The 18,630-nt window shown below is 38.1% G+C and overlaps 1 protein-coding gene across 16 annotated transcripts in view; it reads right to left on the bottom strand.

Moving 5' to 3' along the window:
• Positions 1-221: 221 nt before the first annotated feature.
• Positions 222-18,630, bottom strand: part of SYNJ1 (synaptojanin 1) — a 53,537-nt gene continuing 35,128 nt past the window's right edge. For 4 of the 16 annotated variants that reach the window (XM_027680913.1, XM_027680914.1, XM_027680915.1 and 1 more), the window contains 11 exons: positions 18,406-18,484; positions 17,510-17,672; positions 16,655-16,861; positions 15,934-16,062; positions 15,346-15,384; positions 10,658-10,705; positions 9,071-9,109; positions 8,936-8,976; positions 7,219-7,327; positions 5,720-5,931; positions 222-2,315 (listed from right to left, as the gene is read on the bottom strand). In XM_027680913.1, the coding sequence (XP_027536714.1) occupies positions 1,467-2,315; positions 5,720-5,931; positions 7,219-7,327; positions 8,936-8,976; positions 9,071-9,109; positions 10,658-10,705; positions 15,346-15,384; positions 15,934-16,062; positions 16,655-16,861; positions 17,510-17,672; positions 18,406-18,484 (1,915 nt within the window). In that variant the 3' untranslated portion in view covers positions 222-1,466. Of the gene's footprint in view, positions 2,316-4,100; positions 4,125-5,719; positions 5,932-7,218; positions 7,328-8,935; positions 8,977-9,070; positions 9,110-10,657; positions 10,706-15,345; positions 15,385-15,933; positions 16,063-16,654; positions 16,862-17,509; positions 17,673-18,405; positions 18,485-18,630 lie in introns of all 16 variants that reach the window. The other 12 variants (XM_027680925.1, XM_027680928.1, XM_027680923.1 and 9 more) reach the window with 10 other exon arrangements.

An 18,630-nucleotide genomic window follows, 5' to 3' on the forward strand; every position in this document is an offset into this window, starting at 1 on the left:
CGCTCCTATCCAATAACACACGTCACGGCGCTACTATAGCTTTATATATATATATATATATATATATGTATATGTATATGTATATGTATATGTATATATATATTTGCGTGTATATATATATATTTATAGACACACTGGAATTCCGGAGCATTCCCAGTGATCCCTGCAGGCGCTGCTCCAGTCCCACAGCCCTGTGAAGTGCAGAGGTGCCTAACACCAGGTACAGTTCAGACAGTAGTTTTTAATCACTGCAGTTAGATAGATATTCGACAACATATTTATCACGTGACTCCCACTAGCAAAAAGTTTCCCCCCGAAATTGGCTTGCCAATGTAGGAATATACCAAAACACTGATCACACAGATGTTTATAGCAACAGCATAAAACAAGGTAACTCACACACCGAAGCACAAACGGTACCACTGCTGTTCCAAATGTACAAGTTGAGGGACCTGAACAGAAAAAAGCGCCATATAAAACTCACTATCACTGCTCTACACAGCTGCAGCTCATGGTTAACCAGGGACTGCTCAAAGGAACAATGCGTTATTTTATAGATCATGTCTTGATAGCACTGGAGAATTTAAAAAGCGCACTGCCCTGGAGTATTTTGCTACTGTAAATACAATGTTAGTGTGTTGTTTCACTCCCTGGCTGGTAGACTATATTGTCTGCAACTGGTAAAGACTGCTTTGTATCTCAAAACCCAAGGAGAATCTTTTTCCAGAGGTTGAGGGAAAACTTTTTTTATACGCTGTTTCTAATTTCTGGAAAAAAAATATAATTAAAATAGTAATGAATAAATAGATGATATGGAACAATTATTCTGAATTAGTGTGAGTGTATGTAGCTGAAATGTACTGACACAGAAAATTAGTTGAATATATTAATATGCAAAGTTTTGTTTGTATTTTGAAAGTAAACTACTTTCGTTGTGCCTCAAATTCAAATATAAGCCTTACAAATATCCATAGCCTCTGTTATAAATTAAAACAACTTCTAAACAATACTTTTCAACATTCAAATCTCAATAAACTTTGGCAGCTCTTTGGTAAATACTTATAAATACAATTAACAAAACAGTCAAAAGGGAGGGGGGAGGCTACCAGCAGGGAGCCTCTTTCTGTGGAATTCCACAAGGGGGACCAGAAATGAGAGAGCTCCCTCAGCAAAATCTATGTCCAGGATTGGTAGATTTTAATGAGATCAGTAGCTCATCCTTCTTCTCTTTTTCTGTCTATTCAAATACTATTACATCAGGATTTTAATAAATTTCAGACAATTTTTTGTGCTCTACCATATATACACATTCAAAATTTATACACAAGCAATAGTGGCTGTTTATGAGTAGAGTTAAGTTTCAGTGCATTTAACACTTAATTATTGCACACAGAATAATCTCAAATACCCAATTATTCTACTGGATAAATGTAGCAACAAATACAACCTGTTGTATCTTTGAACAACTATCTTTCTGTAAAATCATGAGTTGGTGACACCTGGGGTGCTGAGGAGGCAAAGGGATCTGCAGGGGACCTGTTGCTGGTTGCTCTGGATGGTACAGGGGGTGCAGGGGGTCTCCTTGCTGGCATTGTACAGAAGCAATCAGTAGAGCTTTTATTCCAGTCATCACCAAAGTTAAAGTCTGAGCCAAGGAAAGTCTTTTGTTCAGTGCCCAGCAAACCTGGAGATCCAGCTGACTTCCTGGAGCCGAGTCTCTGAAAATCTGGGACACTTGTAGATGGCTTTAGCTTCAGATTGAAGTTCTCGTCCTCATCAAATGTCACCCACCCCTTGGGCTGCACATTTTCTGCCTTGAGAGATTTACTTGGCAAGCAAAACCTGTTTTCAGCTGCATCCACAGAAAATAGAGGCTTGGCTGTGTTACAGCTGGGGCGGGGCAGGGAAGGGAAAGGATGGGAAACTGCAGGTCCTTCCCACACCTGTGAGGTTATTCCGGACCCTTGCGTTTCCATCCTAAATGGGTTCCCAGCATTAGGAGTCCTTTCAGTGAATGGATTTGTGCAGTTCAGCCCAGTAATAAATGGATTTGGAGAGGTGCGCTTTTGTTCCTGGGATGAGTGGAAGGTTGGAATAGGAGGCATTGCTGGCATGCAGTTTATAGTATTCAAATTATCAGCGTTTCTTTGTGCTGCTGAAGGCAAAGGTGTCAACTCCTGGTTTAAGGTTGGAGCAGGTGATGTTCGGACACGTGTCTGCATCTGGGACATGAGCAGCTGGAATGACAGGTCTTCAAAAGGGTCACTGCTGAGCTGGGGGTCAGGGTTGGAGCTGTACGTCCAGTTGGGTTTCAGCTGCAAAGGAAACAACGTGCTCAGTAATCCTGTGGCTGATTCCAGGTTATTCCTGACCCTCCCCCTTTCTCACTCTTCCAGCTGAAACTTCAACACAATTCAGCTGTAACTCGAATGGAAACAACAACCCTGAACCCCTTCTCTGAGAAAAAGCCTATGAGTTGTTAAACACCACGTTCCCCCCTTGGTGGTCAAGGCAGCTGGAATCTACTTCCTACAGGTCAGAATTCCAGTGAAAGGCACCAAGTCCAAGTGAATGTTGGATAAGAAAATCTTTGGGAAATGCTACTGTATTCTAAACAAGTGATAACCCAGCACAGCTACAGAATAAAGACCTCCAGGTTACCTCGTTTGTCACACTGATGTTACAAGCAGTATTTAAGCATCACAATGGAAGGAAACATTAGTGTCATTAGTATGTGCATGTCAGACATTTGCAGACATAGGCATCCGTAGGCATTCCAGTGCTTCCTGGCATGGGAAGGGACTGGTTTCATTTTTTAAAATGGCAAGTTATCCTTGTTTAGTATAATACTGAATGGAGAAGACAAGAGTTTTCTCCACAGAACTTCTCAGCTTTTAAAAACAAACATATTCCTGTTTTTTACATCTCTTCAAACAACAATGCAACTTTTTTACCTTGTAAGAACTGTCCAAAAAGGTGGAGTATCTACTTTTTCAGTCAGCACACTGACAGAACAAGGTTTGGAGCTTCCCCTTTTTTTAATGAATTGAGTTTAAGTTAAAACAGCTCCTGAGAATTCAAATTTCACAAAAAAGTTTGTCATTTTAACACATCACCTTAATATACCCAAAGAGTTTGGATATTTAGCTTGAAAATTCCGTTAATTAGTGTTTTGTTGAACTAGGGTGTGAGCTAAAACATAGTATTACTACAGCCTAACCTCCATCTTTATCCATCTTGGGTTCACTGCATTTATTGTGCATGGTTTGAAGTGTGTCTCCACACATCCATTACCTAAGCAGCTCCACAAAATTAAGTCTACAGGCTTTAGAGATTCTAGGGAATAATAATAATAATAATATTGCAAGTTTTCCCCAGTGTATGCAGCATAACAATTTATTTTAAAAAAATTTCAGTTGTAGCTTGAATGGGGTGTATATATAGTCAGTGTTCTGCAGAATAATAGTAAACCAAAGGCACTGAGTAACTGAGGGGAAAATGTGAAAAACGGAACTGCAGAAAGAATAGAAATCAAATGCAGCTGGGCACCAGCTGGTTAAGTCCTGTAGTCATTTGAAGTGCAAGATCCCAAAGAAACTATGAATCCCAATCGCTCTTTATTTTAAGTAAAAATTTGCTCTGAATAATTCTGGAACCAAATGCCTTTAAAATTGTAACAAACCATTTATTTTACTTTGGGTAGTAGTAAGTTCTCTGTTCTTTGAAAAATGTGAAATATGGGGTTTACTTTGAAAAAAATTTTGTAGTTAAAAGAATATTTAATGCCAACACTGATCTTTTTTTCCCCAAATAGACTGAAACCAGGAGATTCAGCAGTGACTAAGCAACATAGGTGAGGGTCCAATTATTTCATAAAAGATGATGAAGCAAAATATTTGCTCTGGCACTAATAAATGCAGTCTCACTTTTAAATGCATTATGAAAGGGAAAAGCAAACTATGGTATGACAGTCAATCCATGAATGCAGACAGGTGGTTTTTAACATGGATGGGACTGCAGATGTATGAAAACAAGATTCATACATCTTTTCTGCTTGAGTAGATGGAGACCACGTACAAGATTGGTAAATAGTCAGATACCTGTTACCCTGATGGTTGCTCCTGCTTGTGAAAGAGAAACAGACATCAAAGGAAAGAAAGTTAGGAAGAAAATCCAAGTAACAAAGCAACCTCATGTTAAAAATACTTTCATAAATTTTCACAAAGCTATTTTTTGAGCTATGAATACAAACTGCAAGTATTTATTATACACCAGACTAAATTCTGAATTTCTGTTGTATTCTACTGTAAGCTTGACCATTAAGAATCAAAAAACCAACTCAAGCCCATTCTAAGTTATTTCCATACAGAGACTCACTGCGCAGCTGACTGAGCTACTTTTTGGAGATGGATTATAAGAATTTGAGTGTTGATGGTCTAATTCTAACCATCTATTAACAGGAAAAGCCCCATAACTCTCATTCTAGGAACTGTGTTGGGACAACCACTCACCTATATTAACAGTTTTTCAAGCTGAAAAACCGTAAGGCTTCTCATTCTATTGAAAACTAAAATCTCCTTACTTTACAATAAATAACATCTATTTAAAATTACCAAGCAGTATATTAAAAGAGAGAGTTAGTTATCTATTGAATCCTGAATATTCACACTGTATAAAAGCAATTATTTTTATAAGGAGAGATTCAGTTTCTTCAATATCACAATCAAGATTTGCATAGAAGGATGGGCTTGAAATCCACTACCTCTCAAAAGACTTATTTAAAAAACTTTCCTCAGAAAATTCTGTATTTTTTGGCCTAAGTTTCCAAAAATGAAAAACAGTTAACAGGCAGACAGAGAGGTTCAGCAGAAAGAAAGGTAAAGCATTTAAAGATTTTTCTTAATTTGAATGCAAAATCAACTCACCAAGGACTGAATTTAGCTGTTTTACTGTGGTACAAAACAGGCATTAACTAACTGCTGTAGCAAAAGAGGTCTTCAGGTATAGGCATAAGCAAAAATCTGAGCAGCATTGAAAACCTGATTCTGCATTTTTAAGCAGTAGGAAGAAACTATGGCTTTCCCTAGAAAAAGTTGGTGGTTTTTTATAATAACATTCTAAATGGTTCCACAGAACAGAATGTTAATGTTACTGGATGAAATTTTCACATTACTTTGATATGTTTCTATATTTTAACTGACACTGGGGAATGGGGAAGAATCTGTTTTTGTTAAGTATTTATCAGTATTGTCTTTCTCCAATGAATGATCATCAACATAAAGCACGACATCATGCAATGACTTTATTCAAAACCTGTTAGCTACTTACTAATCTTACTTGCTACTTATGTGTCATGTGTCATTATAAAATTAAATTTCTTAGACTGAGTGTTTTTCCACAAAAGTTGCCAGATGACAACATAATTTTAAGAATGAGATCTCCTTAAGTTGTAAGGCTGTCACAAGAAACCCTAAGTTAAATGTTTAGTATTAGTTATTCACGGACAATACTAAATATTTACTATTTAGTTATCCATGGACAATACGTAAGCAATTATTACCCTACTAGAACCTGATGGACCTCTGAATCCACTCTTTTGACCTTTATTTTCATTTGTGTGTTTGCTTTAGGAGTTCCTCACAAGTCTGCAGCATTCATAGCAAGCTGTGTTAATACATATAATAAAAAAAAAATGTATTTCCGAAGTGTTTTTACTTACTTGCTGCTGGGATGGAGCAGGTTCAGAAGGCAAATTGTGAGAGGATCGGCTACGAGGAGGCGGCTGTGGGGGTTCCAGGCTTTGTGGGGCACTTGCCTGAGATGGATGTGATGCCACAGGAATCAGGGGCTCCTGCATCCTTAGCACGGGAGTGCTGGGCTGAGCAGGGCCAGCAGCCTGAGGCTTTAGTGGTTCAGGAAGCAATGGTGAGCCTAGAAGTACATTTGGAGTGATTTTCATGGTAAAGAATTGTAACAGAAGACCTAAGGATGGCATGATGAGGACACATGGCTGTGGGAGCACCAGAGAGAACTGCAGGTGGCTCTAAGAAGAGCAGGTGTTCATGGCAACAAGACTGGAAATCATCAGAAGCTCAGCAGATCTCCATTACAAATTATTATTATTATTATAGTTTAGAGACCCCTGGTGGCCTAGTGGTTAGCGTGCAGGACTTTCACTGCTGCGACCACGGGTTCGAGTCCCCGGTCTCCTGGCCTGATGGAGGTCGTTAGCCCTGTGAGGCCATCCATCTATGAGAAGGACACTCTAAACAAACCTACGTCCTGAGGACCTCACTGTCATCGTCCAAGCTTGCTTGGCCCCGGCAGATGAACCTTAGGATTAAAGGGTGGGCTCAGTTCAGCGCAGGCTGTGTCTCACCTAAAAAATCCATTGCACAGGCTGGAAAGGTAAAAAGACCTTTCCCCAAATCTTCGTTCACGAAGATGGGCCATTATTATTATTATTATAGTTTAAACTGAAAGAGCAAGTTTAGATTGGATATTGAGAGGAAATTCTTCTGTGTGAGGGTGGTGAGGCCCTGGCACAGGTTACTCAGAAGAGCTGTGGCTGCCCTATCCCTGGAAGTGTCCAAGGCCAGGTTGGATAGGGCTTGGAGCAACCTGTTCTAATGGAAGGTGTCCCTGCTCATGGCAGGGGAGTGGAACTGGATGATCTTTGAGGTTCCTTCCAACCTAAACCATTCTGTGATTCTGTACAAAACAGAGAACCAGAAGCCATGTCATTCCTAAACGTACTTCAGTAGTATTGAAAAAGTATTTTGGAAGTCACTATTATAAAATGTATATTTTAATATTAATGAAGGGTTTTTGTAAACTGTGAATTTAGGAAGTGGCTTTAAGAGTCACACAAATTCTATTCCAGATCTTACAATTACAGAACTACCAATCCAGAGAATGTCCAGTGATCAACATGAAGGAACACATCATTCAGACCAAAACACTGCACTCTGATCATAGCTTCTCCTGATACCAGGAAATCTATGGGTCAAGATCTTAGGTGAGCTTGAGATCATTATCTGATGAGGGTTTACAGTACTTGTGGATGATTAACAGAAACTGCCAAGTGTTACTACATTCAAGAATCTTAATTTCTAATGAAAAGTGGAGACATCTATTGGAAAATAATGCATTCAAACCAGAGACTGTGTCTCTTGACTGAATTGTGACATTTATATTTAACTTACAAAGGAAACTTACCCCGCGGTGGTTCAGCTGGTTTGGTCTGAGTGTCAGGTACTGGTCTTCCCGCCGAGGAACGGACATGGCTTTGGGGGGCACTGATAACTCCAGCTCGAGGAGGAACAGTCTGACATGATAAGGGGTAAAAAGAAAGTATTTTAGCTCTACTTTGGATCTGTAGTCATCTACTGCTAAATGATTTGGGATAATCAGGACTCTGAAAAATAAATTATTTGATAACAGCTGCTGAACTAATGTTCTATGTCCATGTAAAAGCAAAGAATATATTCAAAACACAATGAGGGTTCAATTCAAAGCAAAGAATCTTTACAACTGTTTTCAGCTTTACATAAATATTTACCTGTGCACCAAAACTAGAAGCAGTTATTATTTTGCTAGTATTAATAAGATAATTTACCTAAGTCTGTGAATTGCTGTAAGCAACACAACCAACAGCAGCAGCTACTTTGTTCCTCAACAAACAGTATTGATAAAACACACACTGCCTCATTTGAAGGCTGGAGAGAAATAGGAAGTTATCCCAGATTACAGCTGAAATGAGTGAATTACAAACATCACACTGAAACCTGGATACAAGGCACTGGAATAAAAATGCCCAGACTTCAGGGGAAAAAAAGAGGCAAGCATCATGTTTTTTCAGATCTTCTATTACATTTCTTTGTTTGTTTTGTTGGGGTTTAGGGTGGTTTTTTGTTTGTTTGTTTTGCTTGGGGATTTTTTTCTGTGTTGATAATATGAACAAAAATTCTTGCACTTATGCCAGTTCCAAGACACTGGTGAAGTCTCTTTTGTGCATCAGATTTTCTTATTTCCTGTGTATACCAGGTTTTCTTTATCCAAATTTTAGAAGAAGCTGTTTTATATTTCTGGGAAAATAACAAAAAAGAGCCAAGATCATGAATAATGTCTTTGAGAAAAATGAATCAGCACAATATTACTTCAATGGACAGTAGTTTGCAGTAGTTGTAATACTGGAATATGCTGCAAAGTTTAAAGAATTATCAGCAAACAATCCTATTTCTTAGTAATTCTTTAATGATAAGCCAAACACAAAGGCTCCTATATGCTGCTGTTAATAAAAAAGGCAGATGTTTTCCATCTCTTGAGTTCTTGCTAGAGATGAAGCCTTTGAGTACCCATAAATCCTTATTGCCCTTCCTTCAGTTCAGTTCCATAAATAAAGGAATGAAACACAGAACTTATATCTGTTGTACTAGTTGAATGTTTCCTTTTTACATGAAGACCTTTATCAAAATTAATTTTTAAAACAAAGTGCAAAATCCCATAACACATCAAATAATCATAATATATCAACTGCCTGGGTAATCCATTAACAGGTGCAAGGAATTAACTGGTGTCAGGATTTACATTTCAGCATAAAAGATAATACATTTTATCATACCAAATTAGCAAGGACATATAATACAAAGAGTAACTTTGCAGTTATTTGAAAGGAGATGTGTATTATTTGGGAGCCGGTTACATAATTGTAAAGAGTGCAAAACAATCAAGTCACTTGCAGTATATATAAATATATATATTCTGGAATATTTTTAGTCAACAGACAAGAATTGCTGAGGGAATTAACTCATAGAAGCTGTAAACTGACCAGCCAATTTTGCAAATTTCTCACATCTGTTATGACTTACAGAAATGTTGACCTAACAAGAAGCATAAACTTAGGAGGAGAACTATTGTAAGACAGAATACCTACCGGTCTGGTCATGCCTGCTGAAGGTGGAGGGTGACTACGAACTGCAACAGATATTAGAGATTGTTGACTTAGAACATATTTCAAAATCAACTTCTCTCTTTATTATAATTAGTACAAAGCATGTAAATGTATTACCTAAGTTATCTTTTCTTTGTGTTCCAGGACTTTTTTGTGCTTTGAAGCATGGAAAAAAATTAGATTAACTGTGTTAGATAAGCCACAAATGGGTATTAGATGGCAATGTTACATTACCACTAATGAGAATGGGAGCAAAGAGAGACCAGTGATTTTTTAAAAAGTTGTTACATATCACAGTCTATCCATCAGCTGTCACTATAACACACTCCTATCCCATGGCACACATGGAATAATTTGACCCTTTTAATTACAAAATAAGTCAAATTACCTCCTGTTCATTGCAAGGTAAAGATGCCCACCTGTACAGGTGCCCCATGTTCTCAATCATGCTAGAAGTTGTTTTGTTTTGTGGTATATTCTGCAGATGTTCTAACAGCAGTCTTTAAACAAAAAGAGCTGATATAACATAGTTCCTGGCCCTTCTCTCTGTGTTTACGGGATAAATCTCTTAGACCACCGGCCTCACTGTGGCCATGCTGATGCTAATGACAACCTTGTCACTATAATGCAATGTCCAAGTTGGGAAGTGCAAGAGATGAAAAAATTACCTTTAGCTCAGACAAGTGCACAATTTTTAACAGGCCAAGAGCTTTGGGATTCTGGCTTGTGTTTCTGTGGCTTATTTCCCAGGAAGGCAAAACCACCATGCCAGTGACAGTAAGTGGAAGGAACACTCTGGTGCATAAGACAGCCTCTGGGTGTCAGATAACCTCAGAACCATTGGAATGGGTTTTTGGGCACAGCTCTCAGTGATGCAACTCCCACCCGGAGCAAGCTGGTGCCAGTTTACCCTCCTTGGGGCAGGAGGATGGAGTGGATAGTCACCAAAAGGTCCCTTCCAACCTCGACTATTCTATGTATAGGGTGATTTTGCCAATTTATAAAAATAAACCAGCAATATGGCCAAGGTTAATTGTAGAATACAGGAGGACATCCTGACTGTGACTATATTAGGACTTGTATTGCCATACCTATATTTGTTGCAAAGAACAAATTCCTGTGGTGATAAGAAGAAACCCAAACCCCTGACTGTGCTGGCATGGCTACAGCAGGACCCATTCAGCACTATTCATACATACTCCAGGTTAGAATGCGCAAGAGAAATGCTTCTCATAACTGTATATCACACACAGTTAGCTATCACTGTGCTCTTTAGAAAGAGACAAAATATTAAAGTGTAGACTAAATAGTTTAAATGGAATTTTCTCTCTCCAAAATACATGAACATAAGTAGTTATTCATGAAAAGTCAGGCTCCCAAAATTCCAGGTTTAGTTTCAGGTATAGCAGTCACTCTAGTGACCAGTCAGCACCAGTTTCCTCTGAGAGTCAGCCTGCAAAGCATTCTTAATTAGGACACTCAAAGTTTTCACTTCATTTTTCATAAATGCCTTCTATAACAATTCCCACCCTCACTGAAAACCAGGAAGCAACTTGGCTGTCTGAAAACTATGTTAAATAAAAGGAGAAAGATTCCACATGATAAATACTTTCATGAAACTACCTTTACTATCACAAGGGCAATAGTATTACTCAGGTACTAAGTAAGAATTCTGTTTCTAAAATACAAAAATTGTTATGTTACCTTCTACTTCTCTCCTAGCTACCCCAGGACTGGGAGGAGCTCCAAGACCTTTTCAGAGAAAGAAGAGAAGCTGTACATTGCATAAGAAAAGCAGCAGATTGAGAAAGCAAAACCAGAAAGAACACTGCCACAAGAGAGCTGTACACAATTTAATACTGGCCTAGCTGGATTACAGTCACTTGTAGGAGATAACTGTTTGTAGCAGCATGGGGAATCAGATTGGTGTGAATTATAATTCAACAAGTACGCCCATGTTTAGTAACATCCATTGTTTTAATTCTATATTACAGTTGAAAGAGAATTTCATTGCTTCAAAATATTCACTCTCCACAAATTTTTGTAAAGTCAGTATGATCTTACATGTCGGTGTTGAACCTCTCCTAATGCAGAGCACGTGCCTGCACTCAAACACTGGGGAGTAAACAGGTACATCAAACACACTCTGCAACATTAAGGCTGCTCCCTGTCATTTAGAATACTAAGTAATCTGTTTCTGTCACACTCCATCTGAGTAAGCAACTCGATGGAAGAAATGTTTCCCACTTTGTATAATGTATCCTACAGAACTGTATCATTATCTCCAAGCAGCGCTGTGTACTCGGGAGAGCTGCATCACCTGGTGTTACAGTTCACATTGAGAAAAAGCAGGCTTTCCATCATGCATAACCATGCTGAGTTGTTTTATTTCTGCAACGTGATTGAGCATATGCTGGGTCTCCAAAATTGTATGGTTAAAACATGGCATGGCATAGACAGTATGCAAGGAGAAATCCTGAAGGAAACAGTAACTGGTATCTGGCAACTCTGGAGTGGCTCAAGTCCAGAGGAAGAAAAGGAGCCAGTGCTCAGGAAGCCTACCTGAAAATCAAATTCTGCCTCAGTGCTGACACAGCCTCCTGCTTTCTCATCGTATGCCAATGTGTGGGATCTGCTCAGAGCTCTCTGTGATCTGTGAATTCTGTCAGATATGGGTGGAGGTGTCACTCGGAGTGGGCAGAGTGAAGGCTGCAGATGAGGCTGGAATGTGATTGTCTCCAGAGATACCAGATCTATGGTTTGGCTGAACATCTGGTTCAAAGACATGACATCCCAGCATATGTTATCTGTTGTGGGTGAGCTCCAGGCTCTGCCAATTCCCATCAGATTTCCACCCAAAAGTTCCTGACCGTGAAGTTCTCTGTGAGAGAAGCAGCAGTGAAGGAGCACAGGGGGGGAAATTGCCCAAGAACATTCCACTGCTTGCAGGTCATAGTTCTGCCCTTTTCCCACACAGCCCAGAGATACCCCTGGGGAGAACAGAAAGTGGGAAAGACAATGGGAAGCCCACCTGCCACTGGAGGAGTATCAAGAGAGGTGGAGAGCAGCCCAGAGAGCGCAGGACACTCCTCTGAACCTTTGCTAGTCAAAAAGACATAAAGCTGAATGTTCATCTCAGATGGCCATGGACACAAGGAAACCTCTCTCTTCAAGAGCAGGAAACTAGTTTGTTCATTCCACAGACCTCCTGCACCTTCCCTTCCCACAGCTCAGCTCCCATTTTGAATAGGCATTGTCAGCATGGTTTTGTTAAGCGTATCTTGTTTTATGCAGGATGATGACTAAAGCCAGTGCACGATACAGAGGAAGGTCGCTGGGTACCAGGATTTTAGAAGGTTTTGTAAATTTAAAAATACTCAATACATGGAAGTGAAAGGGCATAAAGGGCAAAATACCTGAAATTTCACTTACTAGTAATACTCTTCAACAGCGATAAAGCAAAATTATGGTGCTGGGATCACAATAGGCAGTATAGGAATATTTTAATCTTATGCACAGTGAAAAATGTACATCTGAGCCTGAAACACATTTGTGGGTCTCATTTTAAACTGACTGTTGTCTGTCTGGAGCTTGAAATCTCTACTGCAGTTTGACATAGGACTTTCCAAGAAAAGACATCACATAGCTGTTTTAAATAGTATTTTAAGGAAAGGGGTTGGATTTACACAGAAACAGCCTGTAACTTATGCCCTGACATCCTTCAGACAGACACTGCATGTTTTGCAAAGATGACATTTAATGGAAAATAATGTAACCCTGACTTCCAATAAAGTAAAACGTGCATATATATATGTGTGTTCATACATACATATGAAATCCAGGCCCCTTGCCTGCATTTGGACAGTGCATTTACTGTTGTAGCATTAAGGCTTCTTGTTTTCTCCATCACTCAACATTCCTTCTTCAGCAAGAAGAAAGGTGCTTTTCCCATCTTTAAACAAAAAAAGCTTTTTCAAACTGACTGCCATATCCTGATGCACCCCAACAACCTGGACTCTACTCTGCAAAACGAACCCCAAAGCTACAGGTGAAAAATAAAGATGTGGAATGGTTCTTGCAGGGCTAAATTTAATGAGGGACTATAAATAGCAGAGTAATCTAATCAGTACTTGCTGCTTGAGTGCAAGTGTTTTCACAGCTTAACATACTTGCATTTCTTTTAATGCCAACTGTATTACTGTATTCTCTAGCTTCGTTTTATTTATTTGGAGGATAATCACAGTGAAAATGTAATACATTTTACCCAAATTATTGCATATACTGAAAATACTGCGTACTCTCTTAATCTTAAGCCCATTTTAACAGTTAAAACCAATGATAACTGCAACAATCAGGAAAAATCTGACTAGTACTATTAAAGAAAAAAAAAAACCAACCACAAATGTTATTTTTTAACTCAATTGACACTTAGCAGCCTTTATAATTTTTAATGTTCTGTAAGAATTTAATCTGTAACGTATTAAAAAAGTCTTGGGTAAACAGTGTGACATTTTAATTTTTAACTATGAACAACTGAGAGCTTACAGTTCAGTGAAAATTTTTTGTATTACCATATGAAAAGTCTGCACTTGCTTAAGCCTTGCAATGAGTGCAGAGCCTCATTTCCTTAAATGTCAAATATGACCAAATTCTAAGACATTTTCATGTCCAAATCCTCCTCTCATCTTCAAAGCACACTGAGCTATTAGAAAAAATGTTATAGGCATTGAAGGGAGTAAAGCACTTGGCAAAAAAAGGTCAAAACACAAAGGGGGGCGGGGGGGAGTAACATTTAAAATGCACAACATATTAAAGACGTGATCAATGTCCCTTTGCACGTGCTACAGAAGTCAATAACCAAAGTTTCATCCACTTATACGGTACACAGGGTTATTTTCACAGGGCTTTAGGAGCCTTTCTTCTAGAGAAGAGAAACAGGTGCCCTTTCCCCAAGCAGAGTAACCCACTAGGACACTTATTCTCATTCCAGCCCTGTGCTGAGCTCAGGTACCATAGAAAAGCAAAGTATTATGCCTTATACATGCACACCATGAGTGGAAAATGAAGAGGATAGAAAAGGTGAAGAACTTTAGGTCAGAATAATATATGAAAAAGAAATATACTACAATCTCAAATGACTGCATAAAAGGCAAGTTTTATGCAAGTTCTAATTCTTTATAGAAAGCTATGTTGGGAAAGAGGATAAAAAAAGAAGACTAATCTTGGCACAATTGAGACAAACCAGGCAAACAGGATTGTGTCAGTGCACATAAAGCTATACAGGACTGAAGTACAATGAATTATATCTCACCTACGTTGAGTGTGATGTATAAACTATTTCCTAAAACTTCTGTATTTTAACTCGTTTGAAATATTATACCTTTGGCAAAAAACCCTACTCCCCTCCATAGTATTTAAGAGCCACATACATTTTTGCCTGACATCAGAGTAAGTTGGTTGATATTTATAGACTGTGTAAAACAGTTTATTTATTTTCTGAGATTGCTCAAAATTTTTGAATCATTTTCCCAAAAAAACTTCTTTCCTACCAACTGAGTGGTATTTCAGAGAAGTATTTCAGAGCCATGAGCAGTTTTCCCCCTATGCAATGTATTGATGAGGTGATTTAAGTCCAAGCAGGACAGCTCAATGTGCAACAAGGAATTAGGGGAGAATTATGTCAGGATTTTGTTATTTTGTAAAGACCTGTAGCTCTCCTTCAAAGTAACGAGATAAACTCCTTTCCTAAGTTTGTGTTTCTGAAGTACACACTAATTGCAGGAACTATGGAGGACATTTCATGTCTCTAAGGAAGGGTTTAGGAGCACATTCCAGACTTGGAAGCAGAAAGTAAACTACCCATATATCAGTGTTCAGCATGGAGATGAATACAGCTCCATGATTTGGAGCTCTCTGTTAATTGGGGAAACTGAGCCAGATCAGCAGTAGCTTCAATTTAAACAATTAATTAATGGATAATTATTGCAAGTAGCTACAATTACAAGCCATTTAATTGTGCTCCTTGATATAGCCTGTGAGGAAAAAAGCTCTCCTTTCTACAACTACAGATAAGTTCCAGCTTTCACAGAAAAGTTAGCTGGGTGTATTCTGACCAGGACAAAGTAATAAAAACCTGGGACAGCTTTAATCTCTGACTATAATGTACCAGCTTCTGGACAAATATTATTTTACTAAAAAGTCAGATGTAATTCAGAGATGGGGACAAACCCTGAGACAGAAATTATATTGACATTCGAGAGTTATCCATTTCTATGACATTAAGAATGACCTATTTTTATACCTTTGGAAATCATCACGTTAAGTATTGTCACAACAGATCACCACAGCAGTTTTGCTACGCAGTCATATTGGAAAACAATTAAAATCATTACCTCCAAATTCTTTTCTAGCAGGTGCAGGACTCCTACCGCCTGACAGTATTTTAGAAATGAATGCAGCAATAATGAAAAGTATCAGTACAGTAGGAGGGAAGAGAAAGAATGAGAAAGTTAAAAATTACAAGGGTCAGCTGTTATTAACTATGTTGCCCATATGCTTCTGAACATCCAGTTTCTTGTAGCGCTCAATTGTTCACCTTTTCAGATGATCCAAATGAAGTCTACATTAAAAATGTGGACATGATAAAATGCATACATACAGATGCCAAAATTAAAGAAATATAAATCAATGAATGCACAAGATTATTTATATTTTATTTTAAAAATGAAGATGCTATAAAAAATGAAAATGTTGACTAAACATTGCTGTAGGAAGCCCACATTTTTAAAACTGTGAAAATAAGTTCATAAAAAACTTAATTCACTAATAATATTTAAATGGTGTTGAAAAATGCTGTTATTTCCCATGCTGTTATTTCTATTAAATGTACCAATTAAACATTTTGGTCCCAAACTTTAAAGTTCATCTCACAGACTTGAAACAAAATATTCCTGAGCACCTGGCACAGGTCCCCACATTACCTGAGGGTGGAGGTGGCCTCTGGGGTGGAGCAGGACGCGGAGGAGGAGCAACAGGACGAGGGGGTGGAGGACGCTTTGGCTCCAGGCTCTGAGGAGGCTCTTTCTGCTGGGCACCAGCCTGAAATTCAGCTGAAAGATGTGACAGAAAACAATGCAAAAATTAATCAGTCAGTCCCCAGCACTGGAAATAACGATTCAGAAGTTTCTGTGATAGGATAAAAAAAAAGGAGGAAAAAAACCAATGATGAAAAGAAGATCTGCTAAACCAAGATTTTTGTCTCATGTGTTTTAATAAGTTTATGCTTTTCATGAAATCCTCAACATTCTTACAAAGTGAAGCATTCCCAATTTCAATTTTGACCCTTACCCATGAGCTAAGTGCTCTGGAAAAAAATGCTACAAAGAGAACCCTGAGGGCATTTGAGCAGTCTTTGTAAAAGTTACTCTACATTACATTGAAACAAAGTCTTTTAGAAGCCATTCCAAATACCATAATTGTGTTCACTTTGTCATTAAAAAAAAGGTTGTGTTTCAAAGGAAGTTTTCTATTATACACCCAATTTACAAAAGTACTGATTACAATTTACATCTCAGAGCCGACAGGAGTACAGATTGAAAGGAAAGAGTGTGCCTGGAGTGAACCAGGATTCCATGGACACATTGGAACAGAACTTCCATAGAGCAGCGCCTGAGGCAGTGGAGCAATGTGATCAATACACACCGTGTGTGGAAACAGGAGGTCCAGGAGTTTTTCCTGGGGCTCGGCTGGGCCTCACTGGGAGCGTGGGTCCATCTGACAGTGTGGGAGACTGGCAGGGACTGGAACGTGGGGAAGAGCTGGGGGAGGTTCCAAGCCCTGAGCTCGAAGTTGGCTGTAGATGCTGAGGAAGGATTTCTTCTACTTCAGCACTGTAGTCATCAATGTCTCCTAAATAACAAATCCCCCAATAAAGAAAAGGGGATCAACAGTTACTTATTTTAAAAAAGTGGAAGAATTATAAACTGATTCTGGGCATGGGATTTTATGCAAAAAAGTCCTAACTTTCAAAGGAATTAGCTCAACAACCTAAATATGCTTCTTACATCATAAAATTACACACGAACGATGCATGTGCATTCAAACCAGTCTAAAATGCTTCAAATGCACAATATATACTATAGGTACATGTTAAAGCTTTATATAACACCATGGTAACTGTAATGTTGATTAATCTAAGAAACAATCAGTTTTACAAAGAAGACCTTTGCAAAAATTGTTCCCTTGCTTTGCAATACATGGCAAGCTTCACCTTTTCTCCAGAAGGCTGGGCAGGGGATTCCAAGATATCTGCTGTTTGTAATAGCTTCTGCTTGAAAAAAGTACAATGGTGTTTAAAAAAAAGGCTCAATGTGGATGTGCCTTTGAAGAGTAAACTGTCAATTTAGAATGTTTTATGCCGCTATTCAAAATGCCTAAAACAGACAATTACCCCATCAATAACTCCAATAAGACCATAACAATCCTTTCCTCCCTAACTTCTAGGTTTCTCTACCATCGGGTACATTTCAAAATGAGGAATGCTTTATCTCAACAAACCTTCCATATCATAATCTGCAGTAACCTCAGCATCTTCACAAAGCAAAGTGGAGCTTGTTGATGAAGGCAGCCCAATATTAATCTTTTCCAGATTCATTTCATCTTCCAAACTTCTGATCCAATCTGGATTTTTCAAATTTATGTTTATAATCCGTCCTTGTAGCTGAATTGTCAAAAAATGTATGCACAAAACAGAAATTAAGAGTAAAGACATTAAAACTCAGCATTCTACATTTAAAAATTAAAAAAATAATTACTGAAAATATCACAAATAAGGTTATCACGATTTCTGGTACTGAACAACGGCACTGACATGTCACAAAAATAATTATGCTTTTCACTTCATTTTGGTAATTAACTACATTTATGTAGTTTAAACTGTTAATTAGAACTATTTAACATTTTTCTATAGAAAAACTAACAACTTGTCTCCATATTTCCCTTTTCAGTTGATCAGAAAGTTTCTGGGTTTTTTCAACATTTTTCAGTGATTGCAGCACAGAAGTGCTGAATTTTTAATAAACTGAAGGTTATAAATATGTTAAACTGGTTCATTCTAAAAAATCCAAAGTAAAAACTCTGCTTTTTAAATCAGAAAGAGAACTCCAAACCCCTCATTTGATAAAGATACTTCTCAGTATGGGAACTTCATTTTTCTAACAGTCCTTCTCCTAAAACTAATTAAGAGTGATACTTCTCTCATTTGGCTTTTGAAACTCAACATAATGCTATGTGGTTACCAAAAGAAAAAAAAAAAAAGGCAATGCAACAGGCTGGTATGGAATGGAAAAAACTTCTAAGAATTAAAGACAAACAAAACCCCCAACCCACTGAAGTAGTCCCTAAAATGCCAGAACTTCTCTTGATATATGAAAATTCAGTAATTTTTACATTACCTCAATACCATTCAAATTCATAACATTCAAAGCAGAGCTTCCTTCCAAAAACGTTACCCACATCTTGTCTTCCACAAACCTGCAAAGTTCATTGGAAACAATAACTAAAAAATACCACTACACTTTATAGTTCAATTGACAGCTTAGTGAAAAGGCAACATGCACAGGGATCCTCTCATTTTCAGTTCATTTAAAACTACTGACCTAATTTTAGAGTACAAAATT

The sequence above is a fragment of the Neopelma chrysocephalum genome, unplaced genomic scaffold, assembly GCF_003984885.1.
Source record: "Neopelma chrysocephalum unplaced genomic scaffold, ASM398488v2 Primary Assembly neopelma1_60, whole genome shotgun sequence".
Lineage (NCBI taxonomy): Eukaryota > Metazoa > Chordata > Aves > Passeriformes > Pipridae > Neopelma > Neopelma chrysocephalum.